At 41.8% G+C, this 27,604-nt stretch overlaps 1 protein-coding gene across 2 annotated transcripts; it reads left to right on the top strand.

Moving 5' to 3' along the window:
- The first annotated feature begins 707 nt into the window (after nt 1–707).
- On the top strand, nt 708–27,604 carry POGLUT3 (protein O-glucosyltransferase 3). Of its 2 annotated transcripts, XM_038005247.2 has the most exons (8): nt 708–999; nt 8,396–8,593; nt 13,218–13,501; nt 17,462–17,678; nt 18,305–18,501; nt 20,227–20,421; nt 21,987–22,091; nt 24,763–27,604. In XM_038005247.2, the coding sequence occupies exons 1-8, from the start codon at nt 798–800 to the stop codon at nt 24,886–24,888; spliced, it is 1,524 nt and encodes a 507-aa protein (XP_037861175.1). In that variant the 5' UTR covers nt 708–797; the 3' UTR covers nt 24,889–27,604. The 2 variants fall into 2 exon arrangements, with proteins under 2 accessions (XP_037861175.1, XP_008018948.1); XM_008020757.3 differs by lacking the exon at nt 20,227–20,421 and having other exon boundaries at nt 24,763–25,109.

The following is a 27,604-nucleotide window of genomic DNA, read 5'->3' as shown; positions in this document are numbered from 1 at the left end:
CCCTAAACTACATCGATCTCGGGGCGGGACCCTTTCATCGTCCCACAACAATCACCACCAGGTCCTTTAAAAACACCAGAGCGGCGGACCCGGTGGCTCAGATCTGTAATCCCGGTACTTTGGGCGACCGAGGCGGGCGGATTGCTTGAAACCAGGCGTTCAAGACCACCTGGGCAACATAGTGAGACCCCTGTCTCTACACATAATAGTAGTAGTAATAATAATAATAATAATAATAATAATAATAAATTAAACTAGCCAGCGTGGTGTCGTGTGCCTATAGTTGGTCCCAGCTACCCAGGAGGCTGAGGCGGGAGAATCTCTTGAGCCCAGAAGTCCCAGGCTGCAGTGAGCTGTGATCGCGCCACTGCACTCCAGCCTGGCAGACAGAGCCAGCCCGCTTGTCTGTATAAAAACAAAGAAAGAAAAGAGAAGGAAAAGAAGGAAGAAAAAGAAGGAGAAAGACCACTGGAGGTCGAGGCCAGGCGTGCCCCAGGCCTTGGCAATCAACAGCGCACACTCGCAGCTCGGTCTCTGTGCGGGCCTCTCCACCCCTTTCCTCCACCCGGCCTATGGGGCTGCGGGGAGGAAGGGGCGCGCCCATCGCCGACCCCTGCAGGGCGCGCAGTGGGTGATTGGAGCCGGGGCCGGATAGAGGGCGGGAAAGGGAGCCTGCCGCAATCTTTCCCGCCCGAAAGACCCGCCCCTCCGGTGGGCCCCAGTCCCCGCCCGGCCCGCGGCCCTCCCGGCCCCTCCTCGCCGCCGCGAAGCTGGACCACAGTTGTGCCCGGCCGACCATGCGCAGTCTCCCTCCGGCCCTGCTGCTGCAGCTGCGCCTCGCCCTGCTGGTGGCCGCGGGGGCCCCGGAGGTGCTGGTCAGCGCGCCGCGGAGCCTGGTGTGGGGGCCCGGGCTGCAGGCGGCCGTCGTCCTGCCGGTCCGCTATTTCTACCTGCAGGCGGTCAACTCGGAGGGCCAGAACCTCACTCGCTCGCCCCCAGGTAGTGTCCGGCCGCCGGCCTCCCTCGTCCCGCGGCCGGGTCCCCGCGCGTCCCCGCCGCCCGGGAGTCCGCCCGCGGCCTGCATGGCGTCCCTCCTCGGCGTGTGTCGCCCCTTTTTGGGTCTGGTCAACTCCTCTTCCCTTCTCCCGCCCGTAATCAAAGCGGGCAAAAACCACCACAAGTTTATGGAATGAATGAATGAACTTCAAGGGCGCTTCCGCATTTAATGTGCAGGGGTTGATGTTGCGAATGGACGGCGCCCGGGCGTTACGAGGAGTGTGCCGTGAGTCACACGTTGGCTTTCATCTCTGACTTAGCTGTCTGAACTGTGAGGGATTGCAGGGCGCGCTTTCCAGTGGTGAGTCATCAAGCCCACGGATCGCGTCGGATTACAGGGTTTAGGCCTGATGGGTTTGGACCAACGAACTCTTACGCAGAGGAAATGCCAGAGCCGTAGGAAGGAGGAGGGGTTTAAGTGTTAGTTTTTTGTTTCCTTTTTAGTTCTGAGTTCTTGAAAGCAGATTACAGAAACTAGGGAAACTCAATAGAAATCATTCGGTTTTCCCTCCACCGAGGGTGAGATGGATCTCGTCCTGAATCCCTTTCTGCCCGGTCCTCCTCCCATGTTGTCCTTCACGTCTTACCTTTGCAACTTCTTAAAACTTGTCCTGCTGGTTTCACGCTGTTGCCAGTCAGGATTTGCTAATGTAAGTCTAAGTTTAGGGCTCTGGCCAACTAGCACCTTGTTTTATCAGCGAAGAGACAATTAGAATAACCCAGTGCCTCTGCCCCTGCTAGTCCTGCTGGGAACACAGCTGCCAGAAGTGTGTCCCAGCTTGTGAAAGGGGTAGGGGGGTCTTGACAGTTGGGCAAAGCAGAGAATTTAGGAGCCAAACATAATTCACTTTTAGATTTAATGATTTTTAAAATTTCATTCATTCAAGAAATACTTCTTTGATGTCTACTTCTGCGTTTGGTAATTCTGCTGGGGATCTAAGGATGAAAATGCCTGCCCATCAGGGAACTTACAGTCTGTTGGTAAAAGACATGCAAATAAGTGATCACTGTACAAGATAATTGAAGGTATGTACAGAGTGCAGTGGCAACATTGAAGCACTGCCAGAGACTGGAGAAGTCCAGGAAGGTTTCAGGAGCAGAGACTTGAAGGATGAGAAGGTTTGCTGGGCAGGCATGTAGGTTGGACGCCCGGGCATTTGCAAAAGCACACAGACGGAAGAGACCGTGGTGTTCGGGAAAATAAGTACTGTAATTTAATGATACTGAGCAGAAAAGGCTAGTTCATTGTAGCCACTGGTCTTCAAGCGCCTTTAATGCCAAGCAAATGACTTTATAACTGGATAAAAGAGAGCCACTGGAGAAATCTGCGCTGAGGCAAGAATCTGCCTCTCCCTTAACCACCTCAGTGGCTTGTGTTCTACATTTGATTCAGAACACCACTCCTGAAGTTGTCTTTGAGCATTGCTTTGATACCGTGTCTACCAGTTAGACCCTAAAGACTCAGACATCTGGTTTCATATGCATGATATGCATTTAGGGAAAATAATTCCGACTGTATTGACTGAAACGCATGTGTGTAGATCAGGGTTTCACAAACTTTTTCTTTAAAGGGCCAAATAGTAAATAATTTAGGCTTTGCAGGTGATATCATCTCTCACATTTATTCAGCTCTGCTTTGTAGCCATGGACCTATAACAAACCCGTTTATGTTACAATAAAACTATGGTTACTGAAATTTCAATTTCATATAATTTTCCATAAGTTACAGAATATTATTCTTTTGATTTTTCTCCAACCCTCCCCCTGCCTTTTTTTTTTTTTTTTTTTTTGGAGACAAAGTCTCGCTGTATTGCCTAGGCTGGAGTGCAGTGGCGTGATCTCTGCTCACTGCAAGCTCCGCCTCCCGGGTTCACGCCATTCTCCTGCCTCAGCCTCCCGAGTAGCTGGGGCTACAGGCACCCGCCACCACACCCGGCTAATTTTTTGTATTTTTGGTAGAGACGGGGTTTCACCGTGTTAGCCAGGATGGTCTCAATCTCCTGACCTCATGATCCACCCACCTCAGCCTCCCAAAGTGCTGGGATTACAGGAGTGAGCCACCACACCCGCCCCCCCCCTTTTTTTTTTAAGAGACAGGGTCTCTGTCACCCAGGATGGAGTGCAGTGGTACAATCATAGCTACTGCAGCCTCAAATTCCTGGGCTCAGGGGATCCTCTTGCCTCAGTCTCCCCAAATGCTGGGATTACAGGCATAATCCACCGTGCCCATCCCCATTTGAAAAACATAGGAATCATTGTTAGCTTACAGGATTTACAAAAACAGGCAGTGAGCTGGATTAGCTATAGTTTGCCAACCTCTGATATATATTAAAGACTCTCAATTAAGATCCAAATGATACATGACTTAAAAGTTGTGTGTACATTTATATATGCATATATATTATATATACACATAAATATATTCTTTAAACAAATGAAAAACAGTTTACAAACAGTTTCTATTAAATATCTTAACAGAAGGAAAGTTACATTTATGTTTCTGCTTGGTTTACCCCTGCGATCTATGACTTTTCCTTATTTTAGTCTTAGAAAGACTTCCCAGCCAGGGCAACAAAGCAAGATTCCATCTCTACTGAAAATAAAAATTTAAGAAATTACCTACTTGGGAGGCTGAGGCAGGAGGATCAGTTGAGCCCAGGAGCTCAAGGTTTCAATGCATTATGATTGTGCTGCTGCACTCCAGCCTGGGCGACAGAGCAAGACCCTTTCTCTAAATAAATAAATAAAATGAAGACTTTTCGGACAACCTTACTTTCATTCCTGTGGATTCCCTTTGTTTCCTTTCAGGCCTCTTGATTTCTGGCTTCCAGTTAAAAAGCTGCCCTATAGTTCTGAAAACTCACCCAACTAGTTTCTTACATTTCTGCCACCAACATTCACTTCCAAGTCCTGAGGTCTTTCCCTCTTCAAGAACCAATTGATGGCTGGGTATTCATGCCTTGTAATCTCAGCACTTCGGGAGGCCAAGGCAGGTAGATTGCCTGAACTCAGAAGTTTGAGACCAGCCTGGGCAACATGGCAAAACCCATCTACCAAAAACATCCAAAATATCAGCCAGGCGTGGTGGTGCACAGCTGTGGTCCCAGCTACTGGGGAGGCTGAGGTGGGAGGATCTCTTGAGCCTGGGAGGCCGAGGTTGCATTGAGCTGAGATTGCACCACTGCACTCCAACCTGGGTGACGGAGTGAGACCCCATCTCTCTCTCTCTCTCTCTCTCTCTCTCTCTCTCTCTCTCTCTCTCTCACACACACACACACACACACACACACACACACACACAAGAACTAAAAAGAACGAATTGGAAAGAGGAAAAATCTTCTCAAGCTATAGCCTGTTGTACCCAACTAGAGAGTTTTCCTTATTATCACTCCCATTCAAAGTGTAGAATTTATCTGAATGCCACTATTATGCTACATATATCCAAGTACCCAGATAACAAAAATATTGTGAACCTCAGTGATCTCAAGCAGGACACCTCAAACTGGGGTTCATAGACTGAAATTATAAGGTCTTTGCCCTTGGATGGGGGGAAGAAAAAAACCTGTATCTTTATTTTCAGTAAACTCTTACTTAAATTGAACATTTCCTTCAATTATGAATGTAGGCAGTACCTGTTGATAGTGTTATATTCCCACCCTCTAGCACAATGCCTGGCAGAGATGCTGAGTATTATAGATGAAAAGAAGGAAGGGGTGGAGGGAGGGGTGATTGAAATATGTCAAGATGGAAGGATATAAATAGTTATTTTCTACTGAGTCTTCCATCTTCATCAGTAATAATATCTTCATAAAATAATCTTACCTCCTGGTTGTGTAGCACTTTAGTGTTTTGTACTATGCCTTGCTTAATTTGTCCTCTAAAATAGTCTTGTAAGGTAGGAAGGATAGATATTACTGTCGTTACACATAAGAAACTGGGCTCATTGAAGCTAAAATGCCTTGCCTGGTGGGCTCCACAGCGAATGTGTCAGAGCCAAGGCAGGAACAGCCCTTTGAACTTCTACTTCATTGCTTTTTCTGTTTTATCACATCATCCTTAATATGATTGTCGTGCGTCAGTTTACAATAAGATGTTGGAGGGTGTTCATCGTTGGCAGCTAGCCAGATATTTTTGGAGGATTTCCATTTAGCCTCATGGTACAACACCTTGGCCTTCTGGGATTTTGTTTCCCTTGACCATGTGGGGTCAACAGTTTTGTTGCAGCTGTAGAGAGCCTTAATGAACTTCCTAAACAACAGAGGAGGAGATGACTCCAATGTATCCAAAGTGCCAGAAGTATTCCTCCAACTGTGACTGCTGCAAAGCTACATTCAAATATTGGCTCCTCTGCTCATTATGTATGTGACCTTGGGCAAGTTACTTTACTTCTTGGAGCATTGGTTTCTTGATTTATAAAATGGGAGTGACAGATACCTACCTCAAATTTCTTGTAGGAAATAAATGACACAGAAAATACATATGAAAGTCTCAAGCCCATAAAAAGTACTAAGTTAATTTCTAAATATGCATTTGATTTCTTACCAAATCAAACATGTTCAAGATTTCAGATTCTAATGATGTAACACTTTGATACTACCAGCCTCCTTTTGTCTACATAGTCACTGCATTCTCATCCAGTCAGCTATTTTTCTTAAGTTTGAATTTATTGAGTAGAAACTCAAGCTGAGCCTCAATTCTTTTTTTTTTTTTTTTTGAGACAGAGTCTAGCTCTGTTGCCCAGGCTGGAGTGCCATGGTGCAATCTCGGCTCACTGCAACCTCTGCCTCCTGGGTTCAAGCGAGTCTCCTGCCTCAGCCTCCTGAGTAGCTGGGATTACAGGTGTGTGCCACCATGCCCGCCTAATTTTTGCATTTTTAGTAGAGAAGGGGTTCACCATGTTGGCAAGGCTGGTCTCAAACGCCTGACCTCGTGATCTGCCCACTTTGGCCTACCAAAGTGCTGGAATTACAGACGTGAGCCACCACCCCCAGCCACTGAGCCTCAATTCTATCCCACTATATTAGTCCCCAGAGCTAATGAGAATTTTCATTCCTTCCATTTGAAGCAATTAGAAATTTCACTCTTCTCATTTTCTCTTTTGTGAGGTTCGGATTCCTTATTTCTATTTCAGTCCTGATCAGTATTATCTTGCATTAATTCTAACATTAATTTCGTGTCAACAATGACACAGGCATGAAAGATTACTATAAAAAATAACTGAATATTTAAAATATATATTTCCAATGGCTATATTATAGTTGTATACATACATTTTGAAATGTGACTTTTAAATGGTATTTCAGCGACAAAAAATATTACAACTGGAAGCGACCATAATTATTTATCTAATACTTTCAATTTACAAATAATTGATGCATTTTGGAGCTAGTTGTTTTTTTCTGTATGTCTTTCCCAAAAGTCACAGTCAATAATATTCTTGTCTTATATCTGTTTTGTTTATTTAAAATAATAATGTATGGCGAATAAGACTATTTGATCAGGAAATAAGAAAACCTTTTTGTACATTTCCAGTTTGGGGAGGGAGCAATGGAAATGGCTTTCCAATTCCCAGACTTTCCTGTCCAGATTTCAATCTGCTGCACCATGTTGCCTTTCTGAAACCATGTGGGAAATAATGCAAAGCAATAATTTATGTGTTTCATTTATTCAGTTCAGGTAATTGGCCAACATTTCTAATAATTTCATATTAAATTATTACCACTTTATAGCATCTTCCATGTTTATTATACTTCATTTAGGCTAGCAGATTTCTTTCATAATTTTATCATACTTGTTTCAAGGATCCTAAAATATTTATGTTTGGTACTCAATTATTAATATTTAATAGCAAGATATCAGATACCACATTGTTATTACTAAATTGAAGAGACTGAGAAACATTTCTGTGAACTCACAAGAAAAACCCTTAAAGATCAAAAGAAAGTAAATCTTATACTTACTAGATTTAGAAACTAAGAATTTCACAAACTTGTTTAGTAATCTCAAAAGATATATTTTAAATATTCTAAATTTTATAATATGATAGATGTGAAGTGAAAAACAACTTTGGTCACAATTTTCTGTTTGCTAGGACGGGGGATTTCAGAGGATTCATTAATTTTTTTAGCATTTCCCTTTGATATGATGATCTAAATGGTATATCCACTGCACTCTCTGAAGGAAGAAGTTTCAAAGTTTATTCCTGGCTGCAATAGCATTAATCACAACAGTATCATTTCAAAGCCAAAATGTCAGCAAATAGGAAAGGGAAAGTTTGTTAAATAGGTATTATTTACCTAGAACAGAAACCCCACAAAACTTTAAAGGTAGAATGGATTATTATAGTGTAGCTGTTTCATTTCAAGCTGAGCAAACAGACTCAGAAGTAATCTCTAGTATTTGCAAAGATGTGTGTGTGTGTGTTTGTGTGTGTGTATGTGTGTGAACTTGTACAAGAGTCTGGTAACTAGTTATAATCTCTCTCTACCTAAGGAAATGGGCTTAGAAGTACCACTTGAAATTTGGGCTTAATAAACAGGGAAATTTTCACAGAAATGAAGGTTATTAGATACTGAAATGGTATACAAAGAAAGCTTGTGTGTATTTTACAAGGAGGAAGTTCGATTACTATAGAGATCTGTCATGCTTAGAGTCCATGGGTTTTTAATTATCTGGGCTTTAATCCTACCCAAAGGAGGAAAGACTAAACAAGCAAAAAGTTTATTTTTTATTTGCTTTCAAAAAATGAATTGCTTTTGTTCATGCAGTAAATCAATGTTGAGTCTGATCCGTGGCTTGAATACATGAACCAGACCAAGCACTGTGGCTCAAGCCTGTAATCCCAACACTTTGGGAGGCTGAGGCAGTGGGAATTGCTTGAGGTCAGGAGTTTGAGATCAGCCTGGGCAACATAGCAAGACCCCCTCCAACCCATCCCGCCCCCTACCATCTCTACAAAAAATTAAACAAATTAGCTAGGCATGGTGGCACACTCCTGTAGTCCCACCTATGCATGGGGCTGGTGCAGGTTGAGGCAGGAGGTTCATGAGCCCAGGAGGTTGGAGCTGTAATGAGCTAGGATTGCACCTCTGCACTCCAGCCTGGATGACAGAGCAAGACCCTGTCTCAAAAAAGAAAAAAAAAAAAAAAAAAAGAATGCATGAACCAGACATGATAGTTCCTGGCCTCAAAGATCTTCCAAAAGTAAATGATTTTTTTTTAAACCACCAATGCTGCAGGAATAAGCAACATATTTAAGTTATCCAATAACACCTATCCAATAAAATTGTAAATCATAATCATGACATGGTAGAGTGGTTTATATTTCTTTTCCTTTTAGGTCAAACACCATTCAAAGTAGTAGTCAAATCTCTTTCACCCAAAGAGTTGGTCCGGATACATGTCCCTAAACCTTTGGACAGGAACGATGGAACATTTTTGATGAGATATCGGATGTATGAAACTGTCAATGAAGGGCTGAAGATAGAGGTTCTTTATGGCGATGAACATGTGGCTCAGTCTCCCTATATTTTGAAAGGTAAGGATTATTATATACTGCAGAGTCAGCCTTATGTATAGGTCCCATGCCTTTCAGAATGGCCTAAACCTGATGACCTCAAAGTCATGTGCATTAGAGTAAACATTGTATACATACCTCCTGGAGCTCAATTTAAATTTTAAGGGAAAGAAAATTAAGTAAAGAGATTTAAATGATAAGAAAAGAAATCTTGTGTATTAACATCCAAGTAGTTACTATTTGTGAAACTCTTCATTCCTTTGTGTAGATCCATATTTCCATCTAGTAACATTTGCCTTCTGCCTAAAGGATTTTTATTAATATTTATTTTACTGTGAGAATGCTGGTGATGAATTCTTCTGGCTTTTGAATGTCTAAAAAAACTTTATTTTGCCTTTTGTTTGTTTGATTTGTTTTTTGTTTACTTTGAGACAGGGTTTTGCTCTATGGCACAGGCTGGAGTACAGTGGCACAGTCAAAGCTCACTGCAGGCTGGGCGCAGTGGCTCCCACCTGTAATCCCAACACTTTGTGAGGCAGAGGCGGGCGGATGACTTGAGCTTAGGAGTTCAAGACCAGCCTGGGCAACATGGTGAAACCCCGTCTCTACCGAAAATACAAAAATTAGCCAGGCATGATGGTGGCACATGCTGAAGTCCCAGCTACTCGGGAGGCTGAGGCTGGAGAATCGCTTGAACCTGGGAGGTGGAGGTTGCAGTGAGCCAAGATCACGTCATTGCACTCCAGCCTGGGGAACAGAGCGAGACTCCCATCTCAAAAAAAAGCTCACTGCAACCTCAGACTGCTGGGCTAGGCCATGTGCAGTGGCTCACACCTATAATCACAGCACTTTGGGAGGCCAAGGCCAGGGGATCACTTGAGCCCAGGAATTCAAGACCAGGCTAGGCCACATGGCAAAAACCTGTCTCTACAAAAAATTAGCTGGGTGTGGTGGTACATACCTGTAGTCCCAGCTACTCAGGAGGCTGAGGTACGAGGATCACCCGAGCCCAGGGAGGTTGAGGCTGCGGTAAGCTGTGATCGTGCCACTGCACTCCCGCCTGGGGGACAGAGTGAGACCCCCTGTCTCAAAAAAATATAAAACAGAAACAAAAACTGCTTAAAGCAAACCTCCTGCCTCAGCCTCTTGAGTAGCTAGGACTGCAGGCACACACCACCATACCCAGCTAATTAAAAAAATATTTTTTTGTTTCTCCAAAACATTTTTTTGTTTCTACAGGGTCTTGTTATGTTACCTAGGCTGATCTCCAACTCCTGTGGTCAAGTGATCCTCCTGCCTCAGCTCCCCAAAGTGCTGGGATTACAGGCATGAGCCACCATGCCTGGCCTAGTTTGCCTTTGTTTTTAAAAGACATTGTCTGTAGTTATAGTTATAGGTTGATGGGTTTTTTTTCTTTTGAGACTTTAAAGATGTGGTTCCACTGTCTTCTCACTTGCATTGCTTCTAACAATAAATCTAGCATTTTCCTTATCTTTGTTCATCTGTGTTGCTTTTAAGGTTTTCTCCTTATCAGTTTTTTTGAGAAGTTTGATTATTATGTGCCTTGGTGCAGTTTCCTTAATGTTTCCTGTGTTTGGGATTTGTGGAACTTCTTGGAATTTAAGTCATCCAAGTGATTTAAATTTCGTCAAATTTAGAAAAATTATGGCCATGATTGCTTCAAATATGTTTTCTGTTCCATTCCACCTTACCTTCAAGGATACTGATTACCCATATATTGGGCTTGAAACTATCCTATGGTTCATTGATACTCTTCATTTTTTAAATTATTTTTTCTCTCTGTTTCATTTTGTATAGTTTCTATTACTGTCTCAAAATTCTATTATATTCTCTTCTGCAATGTACAATCTGTTGTCAATCCTATGCAGTCTAGTTTTCACCTCTTGATGCTTTTTCATCTTCTTGAACTCGTTTCTGGGGTGCAGTTACATTACTGGGAAATAGTTTAATCCTTCCAAGCTTTGCTTTTACAATTTGTTAGGTGGTACTACTGCCATGTTTAGTCTAGGGCTAATTATTCCCCGCTACTGAGGCAATACCCTTCTGCATACTTTACCCAAGCCCTATGAATTAGAAGGCTTTCCAGTCTGGCTGGTACCCACTGGTAAGTACTGTTCCCTCTGATCATTTCGGATGGGTTCTTCCCCTGTCTTCCCCAAGAACATATGAACACTCAGGTGGCAAATATCTTAGATGTCCATTTCTCAGCCTGAAATCTGTTTTCATCCTTTGTCATTATCATTCTAAACATTTAGATGTTATACCTAAATAATTAAACTGTATTATTTTTGGAACCAGTACAGGGGAAGAACTCATCTAACATGCACTGATCATATGTTCTGCTTAATATGTGAAGAGGACCTCCTACAGATCTCTAATGTTCTCTCTGTGCAGTGCTTCCTTTTTAGATACTCTGTCCTACAAAGTCTAGAGCTGCCTTGGTCTCCCTGGACTGTCAGCTCTGTCTCTTCAACTCAGTGAGGCTGCCTGCCTTTGCCGACAGGCCCCCTCCCTGCACTACAACCTCAAAGCTCCCTTAAGCAGTAGGCTGTAGGAATTATAGGGCTTACCTTATTTGTTCCCCATCCCTCAGACTCACTGTCCTTCATTGCCTAATACTTAGTGCCTTAAAAACTATTGTTTAAGGCCAGGTGTGGTGACTCACACCTGTAATCCCAGCACTTTGGGAGGCCGAGGCAGGCAGATCACTTGATATCAGGAGTTTGAGACCAACCTGGCCAATATGGCAAAACCCCATCTCTACTAAAAATACAAAAAATTAGCTGGGTGTGGTGGTGAGTGCCTGTAATCCTAGCTATTCAGGAGGCCAAGGCAGGAGAATCACTTGAACCCAGGAGGCAGAGGTTGTAGTGAGCCGAGATCACACCACGGCACTCCAGCCTAGGCAACACAGTGAGACTCCATCTCAAAAAAACAATAACAAAAACAACAAAAAACTATTGTTTCATATGTTTTGTGGAGGTATTTTCTGGTTGTTTCAGGTGGGATGGTACATCAGTCCCTGTTACTTGTTGTCAATGAAGAGAGTCAAATTTATGGCCAGGCACAGTGGCTCACGCCTGTAATCCCAGCACTTTGGGAGGCCAAGGCAGGTGGATCACTTGAGATCAGAAGTTTGAGACCAGCCTGGCCAACATGGTGAAACCCCATCTCTAGTAAAAATACAAAAAGTAGCCAAACATGGTGGTACGCACCTGTAATCCCAGTTACTCGGGAGGCTGAGGCAGGAGAATCGCTTGAGCCTGGGAGGTAGAGGTTGCAGTGAGCTGAGATCACACCACTACACTCCAGCCTAGGCAACTCTGCCAGAGTCTCAGCCAGAGTGGACTGTGTCCCCCTGCCACAAAAAAAAAGAAAAAGAAAGAAAGAGAGGGAGGGAGGGAGGGGGAGAGAGAGAGAGAGAAAGAAAGGAGGGAGGAAGGAGGGGAGGGAGGAAGGAAGGAAGGAAGGAAAGAAAGAAAGAAAGAAAAAGAAAGAGTCCGACTCTAAAATATTTGAAGAGATTTATTCTGAGCCAAACATTGAACTCAGTGAGACTACCTGGTTTTGCCTACAGTGCCCCACCCTGCACTACAGCCTCGAAGCTCCCTTAAGCAGTAGGCTGTAGGAACTGCAGGGCTTATCTTATTGTTCCCCACCTCTCAGACTCAATGACCAATGGCCCATGACACAACCCTCAGGACATCCTGAGAACATGTGCTTAAGGTGGTCAGGCTACAACTTGGTTTTAATACATTTTAGGGAGACATAAGACATTAATCAATACATGTAAGATGTACATTGGTTTGGTCTGGAAAGGAGAGACAACTGGAAGGGGTGGGTGTGGTTGGGAGTGGTTGACTGTAGCTTCCAGGTCACAGGTAGATTCAAAGGTTTTCTGATTGGCAGTTGGTTGAAAAAATTAAGTTATTGTCTAAAGACTTAGAATCAATAGAAAGGAATGTCTGGGCTTATGATAAGGGTTTGCGGAAACCAAGATTTTATCATGCAGATGAGGCTTCCAGGTAGCAGGCTACACAGAAGAGATTGCAAATGTTTCTTATTAGACTTAAAGAGTCAGTTCACCAAGGTCTATGTTGATGTTAATCCTGGTCAGCTGGGCCTGAATTCCAACAGGGAGGAGGGTATAATGAGGCATGCCTGTCTCCCCTTTCCCTTCATGGCCGAACTAGTTTTTCAGATTAACTTTGGAATGCCCTTGGCCAAAAGGAAGGATCCATTTGGATGATCTAGGAGGCTTAGAATTTTATTTTTGGTTTACATAATGTCTAAAAATTAATACATTCTTTTTCTCCTTCCTAAAAGGTAAGTTGTTTTATGTTTGCCAGCCATTTATACCTTACTAGAAATGAATTTATCAGCTAAGTGACCGAGAGTAGGTTCAATTGGGAGAGGGCATATACTAAATTGTGTTATCCAAGGTGGTGTGAAAAGGAAAGTAAAAGTATAGGACTCTAACATAATCACGTACACCACTGATTTGACTAGGGCAGATTATCTCTGGATATTCTTAGAATTCACCAAGAAGCAGAGACAGAAGCGACTCCCTGTGCTGTGGTGCTTGCTAATGGAGTGCGGCCTTGTTCATGTTTTCCTTCCCTAGGACCAGTGTACCATGAGTACTGTGAGTGTCCGGAAGATCCTCAGGCCTGGCAGAAAACTCTTTCTTGTCCAACCAAGGAACCACAGATCGCAAAAGATTTTGCTTCCTTTCCCAGCATCAATCTCCAGCAAATGTTAAATGAAGTCCCCAAAAGGTTTGGGGATGAGAGAGGTGCCATTGTTCATTACACGATTCTCGATAACCACATTTACCGGAGATCTTTAGGGAAATACACAGACTTCAAGATGTTCTCTGATGAGATTTTGTTATCATTGACAAGAAAGGTAGGAGAATGAATGAATTGATAATACAGTTTAATTATTTGGGTATACACATTTAAATGTTTAGAATTATAATGACAAAGGATGAAACAGATTTTAGGCTGATAAATGGGCATCTAAGATATTTGCAACCTGAGTGTTCGTATGTTCTCCACCTTTGTGGATCTCACTTTCCTGTAAGATTTAAAATTAAGTGGCTCGAGGCTGGACATGGTGGCTCATACCTGCAATCACAGCACTTTGGGAGGCTGAGGCGGGTGGATCACTGGAGGTCAGGAGTTCAAGACCAGCCTGGCCAACATGGCAAAACCCCATCTCTACTAAAAATACAAAAAGTAGCTGGGCGTGGTGGTGGGCACCTGTAATCCAGCTACTCAGGAGGCTGAGGTAGGAGAATCGTTTGAACCTAGGAGGTGGAGGCTGCAGTGGGCCAAGATTGTGCCACAGCACTCCCACCTGGGTGACAGAGTGAGACTCCATCTCGAATAAATAAATATAATAAAATAAAATAAAGTGGCTTGAGCCCCCATTCCAGGTAGGTATGCCGTACAGGACACTCCCAAGGTTTCTTTGAGCTTCCAGACATTTATAACAAGGTTGCTTCTTCTTCTTCTTCTTTTTTAATAGTCTATATTTACAGTATCCAAACAGAACTGTCTCTTATTTATTTATTTATTTTATTTTTTAAAATAGGGGTGGGGTCTTGCTGTGTTGTGCAGGCTAGTCTCAAATTCTTGGGCTGAAGCCATCCTCCTGCCTCAGCCTTGGTCCTAGCTGGGACTATAGGCATGCACAACCATACTGAGAGGTCACTTTAAGTTCTCTGTTCCTGCTGAATACCACCCCTGTTTAGATTTCACCTTCTGCAGCTGTTTTCTTTTCTTCACCTCAAAATGACTTGAACTTAGAACACATTTTCCTTGTTTTACCCTAAGCATACCTAGAAGATAGCATGCATGGAACATTTTGTCAAAGCTTGGGGTACCAGAAACAGGTTGTTTTTTTTTTTACACCAGTGCATACTAAAAAACAAACAAAAATCCTGACATTTAAAAATAGACATCTCTGTACTCATCAGACTCTCAGTCATGCTTGCCTCTGGGAATTTCTCGTGGCTGTCCTTGACCTTAAGGTCTTAGCCTCTCACTAATGTGGTTAGGCCCCCTGTCCTTCAGGCTCTCCACATCCCCCAGTAGCGCCCCCTTATCTTGCTATTCAACCTCTCTTTCCACATTTGCAGAACTCTAAATTCCTCTTAAGCAGAGCAACTTAAACTACCTTTTGTCCTTGTTTCTGATCATACAGGGTGAGGGATGGAGGTGGGCAATATTTATCTTTCTTACTCAGAGGGACCATCAAGGGAGTTTGTTTGTTTGTTTGGAGACGGAGTCTCTCTCTGTCACCCAGGCTGGAGTGCAGTGGCATGATCTTGGCTCACTGCAACCTCTGCCTCCTGGGTTCAAGCGATTCTCCTGCCTCAGCCTCCCGAGTAGCTGGGATTATAGGCGTGCACTGCCACTCCTGGCTAATTTTTGTATTTTTAGTAAAGATGGAGTTTCACCATGTTGGTCAGGCTGGTCTCGAACTCTTGACCTCGTGATCCGCCCACCTTGGCCTCCCAAAGTGCTGGGCGTGAGCTACTGCGCCCGGCCAAGGGATTTTTATAAACCAAAGAACAAAGCACAGTTTTCCTAATATGTTATACAATTCGCCAAGTATGCTGACTGTGTGCCTGCAGTCAGTTCTTACTTTAAATAGCAGTCCCCAACCCCTCTGCCATCAGCCCACAATGTGAGGATACAAGCATATGATGGGCATCTGCTCCTAAAGGTAGTGCTCTCTTCCTGGGTTACAAGTAGTCAACTGTGCCCTGTATTCTTGCCTGTTTAACCCATATTGCTGTAGATTTTAACCAGGGAGTAGTTTAACCCATGGCAGTAGATTTTAACCAGGGATGATTTTGCCCCTCAGAGGACATTTGCCAATGTCTAGAGACATTTTTGGTTGTCACAGCTCAGGGGTTGCTATTATCATCTAGTGGATAAGCATCCTACAATGCAAAGGATAGCACCCCCCAACTCCATAGCAAAGAATCATCTAACCCCAAATGTCAATAATGTGAGCTTGAGAAACCCTACTCCACAGTGAGTACTTCCAATGTGGAGTTTATTAATGAGTTTGTAAATAATAGCAGGGAGGCTGGGCATGGTGGCTCACACCTGTCATCCTAGCACTCTGGGAGGCCGAGGCAGGTGAATCATTTGAGGTCAGGAGTTTGAGACCAGCTTGACCAACATGGTGAAACCCCATCTCTACTAAAAATACAAAAATTAGCCAGGCGTGGTGGCACGTGCCTATAATCTCAGCTACTCGGGAGGCTGAGGCACAAGAATCACTCGAACCTGAGAGGCAGAGGTTGTGGTGAGCCGAGATCGCACCACTGCACTCCAGCCTGGGTGGCAGAGCGAAACCCTGTCTCAAAATAATAATAATAATAATAATAATAATAATAATAACGATGACAGGGAAGCAAGAGGGTGAATATTCACATCTCTCACCCTTTCCTTTTGTTATTTGCCCAGTGGCTGGGGAAGAAATAAATCTAAGATAAATGAGACTCAGTCCTAGTCTTTGAGTAGCGCACTCTAGTGGGAATTTTTTTTGTTGTTTGGAAGTGGGAGTGGGATGTGAATACAAACAAATGATTATATCCCAATATGATGATAGGCCTCAAGAAAAGTAAGTACCTCGGGTTTAAGTACCCCGGAGGAGGGTGAGTCATAGAAGAGGTGGTGTTAGATCTGGGCTTGAAGGATTAGAAAGGAGACTGCCAAGTTAAATAAGTAAAACATTCCAAGTGAAGGGAATTACATGTTGAGGTGGATGGCATTTTCAGAGAGTAGCCTGAGGTTTCCTGGTATGTGGGCAGATGAAACACGAGGCTTATAGCCAAGCTGGAACAAGATAGTGAGGCCCTGAATGCCAGCCAGAGAGTTGAGATCTTGTGCCATAGGCTTAAGGTTCTGTTGAGCTTGGTAGTGACATTAACCAAGTTATTTTAGAAATGTTAGTTTTGGAATTAATTTTAGTTTTGGAAATCTGAGCAGCCCTGTGGAGAGCAGATTACAGTATGAAGAGCCCAGAATCAGAACACCTAGTAAGGAAGCTGTTGCAACAATATAGGCAAGAAATGAGGGCCTAAACTGAGACATTGATCATGGAGATGGAAACGGAGTGGCAGGTTCCAGAGGCAAGCGCATATGAGGTAAAGAGGGAGAACAGTGAAGAAAAACAAGGGTTTGGTTATAACTTTGTAGATTCTCTTAGGCAGCTGGCAGAGAGGGTTCTCGAAGCCACTCATTCATACCTTTCTACACAATTTCCGCTTCTCTAACACATTTTATTTTATTTCATTTTTTTGTTTGTTTGTTGTTTTTGTTGTTGTTTTGAGAGGGAGTCTCACTCTGTTGCCCAGGCTGGAGCGCAGTGACACGATCTCGACTCACTGCAACCTCTACCTCCCAGGTTCAAGCGATTCTCCTGCCTCATCCTCCCAAGTAGCTGGGATTACAGGTGTCTGCCACCAGTCCAGCTAATTTTTGTAATTTTAGTAGAGATGGAATTTCACCATGTTGGCCAGACTGTTCTCAAACTCCTGATCTCAAGTGATCCACCTGCCCCGACCTCCCAAAGTGCTGGGATTGCAGGTGTGAGCCACCACGCCTGGCCTCAAACACTGAATTTTAAATGCACCTCTGGACAGAGGTAGCTGACTCCTGGTTAAGTGAATTTGCCATGTAGGATCCTCACAGATGACAAATTGACAGGCATTCTTCTCTCTTCTCTTGCTGTTTTTGAATGGTTAGCCTGGTCAGAATATGTAAGAAAACCAAAGAACTATTGTATTTAGTACCAAAGACTGAGATCTTCCCAGCACTGATGTTTGTTTATATATTTATTTAGGTCCTTCTCCCAGATTTAGAATTTTATGTTAATCTTGGAGATTGGCCCTTGGAGCATCGAAAAGTCAATGGAACCCCCAGCCCCATACCTATCATTTCATGGTGTGGCTCTCTGGATTCAAGAGATGTTGTCCTCCCAACCTATGACATCACTCACTCCACGCTTGAAGCCATGCGGGGTGTTACAAATGATCTCCTCTCTATTCAGGGAAATACAGGTATTCAGGGAAATGCAAGGCTAATTAATGAAGAAAAAGCTTAGAGAGTGGGTTATACATATATGTTTGCATTCAGTAGCATATTAGAAAAAGTCTTTCTTGTATTCAAAATTCTGACCAACCTAGGGATTAAAGATTTGTGGATGTTACTCAGTTATTTAGTTTTTTCTGGTCACCCTATGTAAGAACAAAGACCTAGCTCACGTTTTACTGTGAAACACAGAAAATGGAAGAAGCTAATGCCTTGGTGAGTGGGCCAAGTCACTGAATCTCTTTTTGCTTTGAACATGGTCTGACATTTCAGGTATTTCCTAGTATTATATAACAGAATATACCAATACTTGCATGAGCTTTCACTAGCAGACAAATAGATGAAATTAGAACCTTCTTTTATATAATACAGCAAATAAAAGGACTCTTTTTGAAAGTCTAAACTTGAAAGTTCTTCTGGCAAATTGAGACTCAATCCCATATTTTATTTGAAATAGCATCTACTTTAGAAGATGAGTCGATGATAAAAGAGCTTTAACATCTTAAATGACAACAGTAGACTAAAGAGGATTATGCTTACCATATTAAAATGTCAGATTCATAATCATAATTTTTTAATGGCTTCAAACTTGTAGGGCCTTCCTGGATCAATAAAACAGAGAGAGCTTTCTTCAGAGGTAGAGACAGCCGAGAGGAGAGGCTTCAGTTGGTACAGCTGTCCAAAGAAAATCCTCAGCTACTAGACGCAGGAATTACAGGATATTTCTTTTTCCAAGAGAAAGAAAAGGAGCTTGGAAAAGCCAAGTTGATGGGTTTCTTTGATTTCTTTAAGGTATGCATTTGAGTCTTCTTCTATGGATATGAAGTGATAAAATTTGGTATTAAAAGTCTACCAAAATAGGTGGGCTTCAGCAAATTTCTCCTGTCATGTGAACTGACACACATGTTCACACTTTCTTAATAGATATCAGGAATTACAAAATTCATTGTGGTTTCCTTCTTTCATTAAGTTTACCAAATAACTCAGAACTGTACTTAATTCTCAAAATATAGTACAAGGATTAACCTGGGATTTTGGTGTATTTATGTCATTTTTTTTCTTTTTTTTTTTTTGTATTTGCTTTAATAAACTGGGAATTTAAATACCTTTTACATAAAGTGATCTCAAATGTCTTTTGTAAATAGAAAAAGTATAAATTCCATATATGTAAAGTGGGAGTTGGGATTAGGGTTCAAGGCCTGCTGCTTCTATCCTGCCTCTGCCACCAACTATGGGACCTTCCTGTCTTGGCGCCTTAGTCTTTAAACCCATGTGATGCCTACCGACTCCTTCAGAACATTATCACGAGGCCCAGAGGAGAGATGTGAACAATGTGACAAAACCTGATGGGCTCAAAAACTCCTTGTACCAATTATTTGAGAAAAAATTATTTACCAAATCTGGGAGTGTGTCCTCTTCATCCCAGATAATGAGTAGAACAGGGGATTTGGACTCAGAATGAGGTTTATACATTTCTCTGAATACCAGTTTTCTCAATTGTGAAAACAAAAAGAAGGGGTTAATAATACCTGCCTCAGATTATTATAATTGAATGAGGTTTAATGCCTATGAAAACTGCATTTGAAATGGAAAACAAAGTATATTAACCAAACAAATATGCAGACAGCTTTCCTACTGTGTTGCCAGCATTGCCCAAGTCCTTAAACGTCTCCAGGTTTCTGTCTCCTCAGCTCTGAAACTGTAAAGCAGAGACAATGCCTGCCTGTTTCATAGACTGCATATAAGGAACAAATGAAATAATGAATAAATGAAAGTGTTCGTTGTTATCAGTATTCAGCTTTAACAATTTTGAAAATAGTTTTCCTGGCTGGGCGTAGTGGCTCACGCCTATAATCCCAGCACTTTGGGATGCTGAGGCGGGCGGATCATCTGAGGTCACGAGTTTGAGACCAGCCTGGCCACATGGGAATACCCTGTCTCTACTAAAAATAGGAAAAAAATTAGCTGGCTGCAGTGGTGGGTGCCTGTAATCCCAGCTACTCAGGAGGCTGAGGCACCAGAATTGTTAATCCCAGCTACTCAGGAGGCTGAGGCACCAGAATTGTATAAACCCAGGAGGCAGAGGTTGCAGTGAGCCAAGATCATGCCACTACATTCCAGCCTGGGTGACAGAGCAATACACTGTCTCAAAAACAACAACAACAACAACAACAACAACAAAACAAACTAATTAAAATTTAAAAAGAAAAAATAGTTTTCCTACCTGAAATCTGGAAATCTGGATTCCATATTACAGAGACATGACTGAAATAGGTCTTCACTCCTATTTCCAAAAATTTCACATCTTAGCTTTAAACAGTATATTTCCTAAAATTAATCTGAGAAAGGCTGCTTGTGATTTTTATACAAAGAGAAGATGTAAGTTATAAAATAAAACTTTTAAACACCAAAGTTGGAAAATAATTCCTCTGTAGTTGGTATTACGGTGTTGATGAGAAGCAGAAGTGAAGCAAATGACTACTGAAAGTTTGTTTATGTTTGTTTTTCATCTTCCAGTATAAGTATCAAGTAAATGTGGATGGGACCGTGGCTGCTTACAGATATCCATATCTCATGCTGGGCGACAGTCTGGTTTTAAAGCAGGACTCGCCATACTATGAACATTTCTACATGGCACTAGAACCTTGGAAGCATTATGTTCCAATTAAAAGAAATCTGAGTGATTTATTAGAGAAAGTTAAATGGGCTAAGGTATGCTTCCAGCAATTTTTATTTCTTTAAGCAATAACAAATTTACCAGTGTTAGATGAGTTCCATCACAACACAATTTGATGTGACATAATGGAATGAAAAGAAATATTGTTTTGTGAAATTGCTGTTCCCTTGAAATATCTAAAGATTCAGCATCAGAATCATTTTGCATACCCTCTATCAACATTTTTGAAGATTTTCAGAAGATTTGAAGTCCAGCCTTATATAAAATACAGATTTTCTAAATGCTGTGTTTACACATACAAACAAGAACATACAAAATGCAAATTACTGATTGAAAGACCAGAGTTAATGTGCTTTATGAACAAGAAAACATTTCAGGTAATTACAGTACTCTTTTCTTATCCCCAGTTAGAAAAAAGGCACAAATTCTTAATGAATGTGTGTTATATAATGCAAGAATCACGTTTCCCATAAAATAGGAATTCCTTTTTTAAAAGTAAAAATATTTTAAAAACTGTTGCATTTTATTATAAAACTACAAAAATGTACCCTTCCATTATGAGATTTTATACTAAGTTTCTAAGAAACAATATATGGTTATGGAAATAATCGGATGCCTGAGGCAGAATCACTTTTGTGACCCTTTGTAAAAGCCTCAGTTGCTCGCAAATGGCTTACCTGCGGACAGCATGGTAGAAGATTAACTATTTTCCAAAAGTATAATTAGGAATGCTGACTATTTCTGGTACTGAATGAACAGCCTGTGGGTACTAATGACTGCATTTTTCGGTTACAAAAGCAATACAGTCTTTTATAGCTACCATTTTATAACACAACTTTTTGGCTCTGACTGCATATTTGCATGGAGCTTTTAAAAGATATTATAACATGAAAACGTATTCATTCTACTATCATGCAGAGAGGAAATAGGCTGGTGGGACAGATGAGGAAGCTGAAGAGTACTTCCTGGGTGGCCAGGAAAGTACCAAGATGGTCACAATAGGGGCTGCATGTGGGTTGTTGTACTGTGGGGAGGAGTGGTTTCCTCGTACTGTGGAAAAGGGGCCAAACGTGATCATTTCTTTTAACAGAGATGTCTAGGAAAATACTCTCTTACCGTAGCCTCATTCTTTATTTATTTATTAGTTTATTTATTTATTTTTGAGACAGAGTCTCACTCTGTCACCCAGACTGGTATGCAGTGGCACGATCTCTACTCACTGCAACCTCCGCCTCCTGGGTTCAAGGAATCTCGTGCCTCAGCCTCCTGAGTAGCTAGGATTACAGGTGCCCGCCACCACACCCAGCTAATTTTTGTATTTTTAGTAGAGATGGGGTTTCGCCATGTTGGCCAGACTGATCTCGAACTCCTGACTTCAAGTGATCCTCTAGCTTCGGGCCCCCAAAGTACTGGGATTACAGGCGTGAGCCACCGCACCCGGCCCCTGTAGCCTCATTCTTAAGTTATAATTCCATTATGTTCTGTCTTTCCCATGCTGTTCACTTTCAACCCCACATCTGTCCCACCTCACACTTAACCCTCTCTTTGTGGGTCTTAGTAGTAATTTTCATTCATTTTTATTTTTTTTTTAACCTTTCAGGAAAATGATGAAGAAGCCGAGAAGATTGCAAAAGAAGGACAGTTGATGGCTAGGGACCTACTACAGCCACACAGGCTTTACTGCTACTATTACGAAGTACTGCAGGTCAGTTCAGAGTGTCCATCCACACTGCTGGGTCAGGTGTCCTCAGACTACGCACTTGGCCTGTACACTTCCTGCCTGGCTTCCTGAAGGGCTCAGAGTCAGCCTATGGACCGGCTGGCTAAGCCAAGTCTCTTGCCTAGGGAAAGATAGTGCTAAGTCTTCTTTTGGTGGCCCCCTTTTTTTTGTTTTTTGTTTATTTTTTTTTGTTTTTTTTTAAGACGAAGTCTCACTCTGTCACCCAGGCTGGAGTGCAGTGTCTCAATCTCAGCTCACTGCAGCCTCTGCCTTCCAGGTTCAAGCAATTCTTGGGAGCCTCAGACTCCCAAGTAGCTGGAGTTACAGGCATGCGACTCCATGCCCAGCTAATTTTTGTATTTTTAGTAGAAATGGAGTTTCGCCATGTTGACCAGACTGGTTTTGAACTCCTGACCTCAGGTGATCTGCCCGTCTTGGCCTCCTGAAGTGCTGGGATACAGGTGTGAGCCACCATGCCCAGATGTGGCCTCCATATTTTCATCTTTATTCCATATTATGAAAAATGATGCTGGGAGCCCTCACAAATATAGATTAGCAGCTCCTCCCATCTTCTCAGTGCTCTCTTTTATTAAATGCTTTATTGAATTCCTAGTGTAGGTGTTCTGGAACCTCAGAGAAAAACATCTTTCTTTATCTGGAAAACAAGACGGTTGGACTGGAGATCATTAACATCCCTTTTTAGTCAAAATGTGGCCTCCTTATTCTCCGTGATACTTAAGATTCGTACCTTTTACAGTACAAGGCAGAATGCAAATATTTAGCTTGCTATAGCAAACAAACTAATGAAAAATATGTATAACAGTTCTAACACCTTAGGGCTGAATCCTGAATTACAGTGTTTACTGGGAATCTGAGGATTGGTCTTTTGAGTAACTACCTTAAGTTTTACTCAGAAAAATCTAGACAGGAAGGATTAAAAAAAGGAAATTATGTTCTTGTTTTTAACCTAAATTTATTTTCCTGTAGGCATAATAAAAGTAAATTTCCCTAGATGCTTGTGGATACTACCCTCTCATATTTTCATTTTCATAGAAAAATAAAAACGATAAGTTACACTATTTACTAGAAGCAGCCCTTCCTTCCCTTAAGTTGGTCTGTCCCCTCTGTTGGTCTAGCTTTAATTGTTAAACAGTTTTATTTTTTTTTTAACAATTTCTTGGCTGGGCACAGTGGCTCGCACCTATAATCCCAGCACTTTCGGAGGTCGAGGAGGGTGGATCACCTCAGGTCAGGAGTTCGAGACCAGCCTGGCCATCATGGTGAAACCCCGTCTCTACTAAAAATACAAAATTAGCCAGGTGTGGTGGCACATGCCTGTAATCTCAACTGCTCAAGAGGCTGAGGCAGGAGAATCGCTTGAACCTGTGAGGTGGGGAGGTTGCAGCGAGCCAAGATTGCACCATTGCATTCCAGCCTGGGCAACAAGAGCAAAACGCGTCTCAAAAAAAAAAGAAAAATACATATATATATATATTTCTTATTCTGTCACCCACGCTGGAGTGCAGTGGCATGATCACAGCTTACTGCAGCCTCAACCTCCTGGGATCAAGCGATTCTTCCACCCTCCCACCTTAGCCTCCCACTAGTAGCTGGGACTACACCACCACACTCAGCTAATTTATTTAGTTTTTTTTAGAAACAAGCTCTCGCCATGTTGCCCTGGTTCCTCAAGTGATCTTCCAACCTCAGCCTCCCAAATAGTTTCAATTTTAATGGTAGGAATTTCTCTCTCTAAAATATTAATTAGGCTCATCTACTTATGTCAGCGTTTTGTTGCATTTGGTCCAGTACCAGGAATGTACAGTGAAATGGACATGGTATCATTGAACTGAAATATCCAATTTATGTCCAGGCAGGGTGGCTCATGCCTGTAGTCCCAGCACTTTGGGAGGCCAAGGTAGGCAGATTGCTTGAGTCTTCAGCCTGTGCAACATAGTGAAACCCCATCTCTACAAAAAATTAAAAAATTAGCCGGGCATGTTAGTATGCACCTCTAGTCCCAGCTACTCAGGAGACTGAGGTGTAAGGATCACTTAGCCTAGGATGTCGGAGGCTGCACTGAGCCAAGATCATGCCACTGCACTCCAGCCTCGGTGACAGAGTGAGACGGTGTCTCAAAAAAAAAACCCACTCAACTTCATTTATAGAACTATTTCACTCAGGGCCACAGTGGAGGAACACTCCACAGACCTGTTGCCATTCAAAAATGTGTGTGACTATAGGCCTAAAGGAAAGGATGTGTGAGACTGCCAACTTTTCAGATGGTTATCTTGTTTGTTTGCTGGCTTGAGTATTCAACAGTTAATTATTCATTAACAGGTGTAAGATAAATGCGAGCTGCTGTTTGTTTCAGGCCTTTTGTAAGGTCTGTTGTTAAGCACTTTTGTAGAGGCTTCCAACCAACACATGAAATTGTGGATTAGGGTTTCTTGCTAGATTATGAATTATCACTAGTGCCTGTGATAGCTAAAGTTAAAATGTAGCTTTAGGACTGGAATAAACCAGACCTTTGGTTTTAGTCTGAAGACACAGAGCAACTAGAAAAGATGGCATGACTGCGGATGGGAGTGGGTGGGGGAGTCAACAGAATGAAGTGTGAACTAACCTTTCAGTTCCCTTTAAACCCACATTTCAGAAATATGCCGAGCGCCAGTCCAGCAAACCCGAAGTACGTGATGGAATGGAACTTGTTCCTCAGCCAGAAGATAACACAGCCATCTGCCAGTGCCACAGGAAAAAGCCTTCGAGAGAAGAGCTTTGAGTCAGCCCAGATTCACACTCCTGTGTATCCTGGCTACATCTTTAAGGAAAGATCGAATCTAAGCTGTGAAGGACAGTACAGAAGACTTTACCAAGTGGACTAGTTCTCCTGGTGGCTTTGTATGTATAGATGGATGTAGCAGTACTGGTTGAGTATCCCTTATCTGAAATGCTTAGGACCAGGAGTGTTCCAGGTTTCAGATTTTTTCAGATTTGGGGATATTTGCATATACATAATGAGATATCTTGGGGATGAGATCCAAGTTTAAACACAAAATTCATTTATGTTTCATATATACCTTGTTCACATACCCTGAAGGGAATTTTATATAATATTTTTAATAATTTGTGCATGAAACAAAGTTTGTATACATTGAACTGTCAGAAAGCAAAGGTGTCACTATCTTAGCGACCCATGTGGTGTTGTCAGCACTCAAAAAGTTTTGGATTTTGGAGTATTTCAGATTTTGGATTTTTGAATGAGGGATGTTTGACCTGTATTTGAACAAGCATTACCAAATATCATTGGATATTAATATCTTTTGAGTAAAAACTGGTATTATCAGCATTATAGTTTCTCTGAAAAGAAAACTTGGGGATCATAGCAAATAGAGAGGCTTGCTAAAATATAAATCAGCCTCTGCAAAACTGTTTACATATTTATTAGTTTACATATTTTATTGGTTTATTTCTATCCCCGTTCACTTTTTCTCTTCCACTTCCAATTATGAAGAGAAAATATTTGTTCAGGGATTTTTCACCCCGTCACTGCATAATTTCTCCTCTTACAAGCTGCTTTTTGCTTTCATTAATAACAGCTTCCTTTTAGAAGGTCTGATAAGGATATTTAAGGAAGAAGAGAATGACTTTGTTATTAAAGGTGGCATGGAGACTGTGGAGGGAATATTTTTTAAAGCACTACTCATATCCTTTAAACTAAATTTTGCCAAAGCCTGAGACAACATTAAGGAGAAATTGTGCCTTAAGGTAGTAATTCCAAATCTATCTGAGTTGTATACCCATCAAAGACAATAGAGTTATTAACATAGATGAATGTATGCTTTAGGCATCATTCATTATCTCTATATCGAATAGGTAAAAGATAACTGTAGTCAGGTGAAGGGTGTTCATTATTTTCAAGCTGAAAAGGGGATCCTTGAAAACACTGAAAACCTCTACAACAATCTTCAGGAAGCCTGCTATCTTGGGATTCACTAATAACAGGCCAAGAACAAAAACAAGCATCCATTCCTCACTCCACCACTTTTCTATTTCAGTGGGTGTCATTGCTAAGATAGACTTTGGAAATTCCCTCTCTCTTTTAGGACAGGGTCAGGATTTAGGACTTACAGCCTGAAAGTTCATTACATACTCCTTGTAACCATCAGTCCAAGGTTCAGTTCACTAAAGCACATGCTCTAAAACAAGAGTTATCCTCATTCCCAATTAAAAAATATGTACTCATATCCCAATTTAAAAATATGCCAGTTGCAGTGGCTCATGCCTGTAATCCCAGCACTTTGGCAGGCCGAGGTGGACGGATCTTTTGAGGTCAGGAGTTTGAGACCAGCCTGGCCAACATGGTGAAACCCCATCTCTACTAAAAATACAAAAATTAGCTGGGCATGGTGGCATTTGCCTGTAATCCCAGCTACTCGGGAGGCTGAGGCAGGAGAATCACTTGAACCTGGGAGGCGGAGATTGCAGTGAGCTGACATCACACCACTGCACTCCAGCCTGGGTGACAGTGAGACTCCATCTCAAAAACTACAACTAAAAATAAAAATATGTACTCTCCTAATTGAGATATTTACTTAATCTGGAAAACAATGTAACTTTTTAAAGTGGTTACATCTATTCTTGCTGAAGAACAATAAACAGAATTTTTTGACTAAGCATAACCAAATTTCAGAACAATCTAATCAACACCAAGTATCCAAGGCAAACTCTAGTACCCATCCATTGTGCAAAACCACAAGCGCACAAGTATTAAATAAGAGCAGGCTGTCCTGAGACCATACCTAATGAATTTGTGTCTTAAATATTGTACACAGTGTTTTTGAGGCTTGTCAAAACTGGGATTATGGCAAGAAAGGCTGCCTGCCTCATGCTGTTCTGCCTCGAATTCCAGGTGCTAATGGCTAATGGCATTTTAAACATCTTAAATTTTTAAAAATGTATATTGCCTCTGCCAAACAGGCCTAATAGTTAAAAGCAAGATGAGACAAACGGGGCAGCTTCAGTGAGTGGAACAGGAAGGATGTGCTTTAAAAAAAAGTGGAATCCCTCAAAAAATTCTACAGGGAGACAGCAGCCTTAATCTACATAATTCTTCATCTCACCAACTCAGCTGCAGCCTTTAAAGAGTTAGTGTTAATGGCTTTCTGGTTGGTAAACAAAAATGTATCTATGTGGTTGAAAGTTTGAGAGGAGATTCACCAATATCTGAGGAGAAGATGGAGTGAAGGGAATTTTTACTTTTTGCTTTATGCCTTTCTATAATATTTAAATTTTTTTTACTTTAAGTATGGATCAAATTGCAAAATAAAGAAAAATACCAACCTTAGAAAAGACAATAAATGCACAAAAGATATAAATAGGAACAGAAAATATTTATATTTTTTTCCATTATGCTCTTTTAAAATCTATGTTTAGAACTTTTTATCTTGGGACATATATGTATACTTTTTAAATAAAATAAATTTTCTAAATAAAAA

This window comes from Chlorocebus sabaeus, chromosome 1, assembly GCF_047675955.1.
Source record: "Chlorocebus sabaeus isolate Y175 chromosome 1, mChlSab1.0.hap1, whole genome shotgun sequence".
Classification (NCBI taxonomy): Eukaryota; Metazoa; Chordata; class Mammalia; order Primates; family Cercopithecidae; genus Chlorocebus; species Chlorocebus sabaeus.
Note: the sequence above shows the minus strand (reverse complement) of the source record. Positions and strands in the feature narration are given on the sequence as shown.